The 2,715-nt window shown below is 31.4% G+C and overlaps 1 protein-coding gene across 1 annotated transcript; it reads right to left on the reverse strand.

Annotated features, from left to right (window-relative positions):
* Positions 1-1,957: 1,957 nt before the first annotated feature.
* Positions 1,958-2,248, reverse strand: PAAG_05565 (hypothetical protein; the record flags this gene model as incomplete). Its single annotated transcript, XM_002792234.2, has 1 exon — positions 1,958-2,248. One exon carries the CDS (start codon positions 2,246-2,248, stop codon positions 1,958-1,960), a length of 291 nt encoding a protein of 96 aa, XP_002792280.2.
* Between the last annotated feature and the right edge of the window lie 467 nt (positions 2,249-2,715).

The raw sequence follows: 2,715 nt of genomic DNA on the forward strand, positions 1-2,715 counted from the left end.
TTTTTATCATATAAAATCTTATAAATATATTGATTTGCATATAGAAATAATTTTATTTTTACTATAGATTTAATTAGACTTAAAAATAAGATAGTTATTATAATCATTCAAAATAAAAATTAAAAAAGTTTTAACTTACTCTAAATCTGTAGCTAATAAATATGTTAAAAAAATATTTAATATCAATTTCATTCATAGTTTATTTATTAGAATTAATATTAAGTTTTAATTATATAATTAACTGTCAAATTAGCTCTTTTAAAAAATATTAACTTTTAAAAATAATATATAAAAAGAAAGTTCAATCTGAGACATTAGTAATTTTAATTATAATAATTAATATATTTATAATTTTTAAACTATAGTTACTAGCTTTACTGTAGTTATTTAACATCAATGAGAACTTATATAGATGCATAAAATTTTATTTTAAAGTCAATCTTATCAAAATTATAGATTTTGTCAGATTAAATCTTATATGAAATCATAATATCTTTTATGAAAATTTTAAATCAGTTCTAGATATTTTTTATTTTTATATTTAATTTGTTTATATATTTAATATTTTAAATAATAGAATTAAATTTTTCTGTAATACTTCATCAGCTTGATAACTTAGTTGATTCTTTTTGATTTATAGTATAAAAAATTATAAAATATATTTTTATAAATATTAATTAGAGTGATAATTTATATTTATTTAAATTTACTATTTATTTAACTAACTAGTTGATTTTTTTAATCTTGTTTTAAAAATTTATAAATATAATAGTATTTATTAAGTATTTATTAAGTTGATAGATAAAAATAAATTATAGTGTTTTATATAGCAATTTCATAAACTGAGAAGATATTTTAATTTTAAATAGCAGAAATTATCAGTTTAATCTTTTCATCTATTTCTATAATCAATAATTTTAAATAAATATATTGATTAACAACAAGATAAAATAAAATAATGCTAATCTCATTTATCTTTAATTTACTATATTTTTCAAAGTCTCTAATTAAAGATTTTGTCTGATAGTTAAAATAGTTAACTATTCATAAAGAGAATGATATAAGAATGTGCATGACAAGATTAGAATCAAAACATTTTATGTTATCCATTCTAATATTGATGAGCCTGTGAAGAGCTGACAGAGACAAATATAAACAAATACATAACCACTTGTTTTTCTTGATGGGTTGACATCATATCATGTTCATAGTTGAATGTAATAACAGCTGAAAAGAAGTAGTCCGAAGGTGGTCAAAGTAGAAATGAAACTAATAGATACATAGCTTAAGATAGACTTTTTCTGGTATTAGTTATTTCTTGTCGGAACCCTATATACTCCGTAAGGCTACCGGGGTAACTAGTTTATGCTGGGTCTGGGAGCTTGGGAAACGGAACAAATATTATATTAGGTTCTAGGTCTAGGTAGCAGAGAAGAAGATGAGAGGAACAAGAAAACAAACAGATGAGTCGAGACAGACAGATGCAAAGAGAGAGGAAATATTTGAAGATTTGAGAATTTCAAGATTTGTTACATTAATCGCACTCCCACTTCCTCTCCACTAGTTACCTAGGAACTGTGCACAACCTTGGAGTTGAAGCGTCCTTGGAAGAAGGTTGAGGGTGGTTTTTATCGTGTCATGAGAAAGCAGCAAGGTATAAGTTACCCAACTAATAGTTTAATAATTAATTCATTAATTAATTAATTAATTAAATGGGTAGTCATTTAATGTATGTAATTGTAACTGACTCTGATAGCTCCCTCACTCCCTGTCACTCCTCCTGCTGCTGCTGCTGCTTCTTCATCATTCCTTCATCCATCCTCTTCCTCTTCCTCTTTCTTCTTCTTAATTCTCTTTTCTCATCCCATCTCTTCTCTTCTCTTATTTCCTCGCATTATCTCTCAGTCTTCTTCTTCTCGTCTCCCCATCCAATCTCTCCTCACTGCAATTATCCTCATCATCCTTTATCTTCATTTTTCACTTTCCACGCCACATCCACTCCGCTAAATATCAGCCATCTCAACAGTCCCACCTGGCTGTTAGTTCCCGTCATCTTCTTCTTCATCTTCCACTTCCTCGTCTTCCGCTTCCTACTCCCTCCCCACTGCTTCTCTTTCTTCCACTTTCGACGAATCCCTCCCCTCAGAAGGTATTTAGTTATTTCTTCAACCTCGTCTTTCGCCTTATTCCCTACTCTCGTTGCCCCTTCATTCTTCTCCTGTGATGCTGCTCCTGTCGTGATCAACATCACTTAGCCCCAGCTGCCAATTCGTTCTCTTTCCCCCGCCCTCTCCACCCGCCTCCCTGTTCCCCTGTTCTTGAATGATGTACGTTACAATTCCCTGCCTTGTTTGCTGGGCGGAGTAATGGGCGGTGGTGAGATTAACTATCTCCTGATAAGACGGACCCATCCACTTCGAGTCCCCTTTTGCGACTAGGCCCTTTTCTTGCACCCCAATCGAAATAAATCCAATTAATGCAGACTACCTATGCCTTCAATCAAACCTTTTCTCTCTCTCTTTCATCCTTTCTCCTACATCCAACCTTTGCCGCTTCTAGTTTACTAAAGTAACCTCTTCACCCACCCTCTTCACTTCTCTTCTTCCTCCTCGCTTTCTTCTTTGCCCCCCACCCCCCGTCTTCTTCCATTTTTTATAGCCATCCCCTCCAAAATTATCATTCTTTCCCCCATGCTACAACCCTGACACTTAATCA

The sequence above is a fragment of the Paracoccidioides lutzii genome, assembly GCF_000150705.2.
Source record: "Paracoccidioides lutzii Pb01 unplaced genomic scaffold supercont2.15, whole genome shotgun sequence".
NCBI classification, from domain to species: domain Eukaryota; kingdom Fungi; phylum Ascomycota; class Eurotiomycetes; order Onygenales; family Ajellomycetaceae; genus Paracoccidioides; species Paracoccidioides lutzii.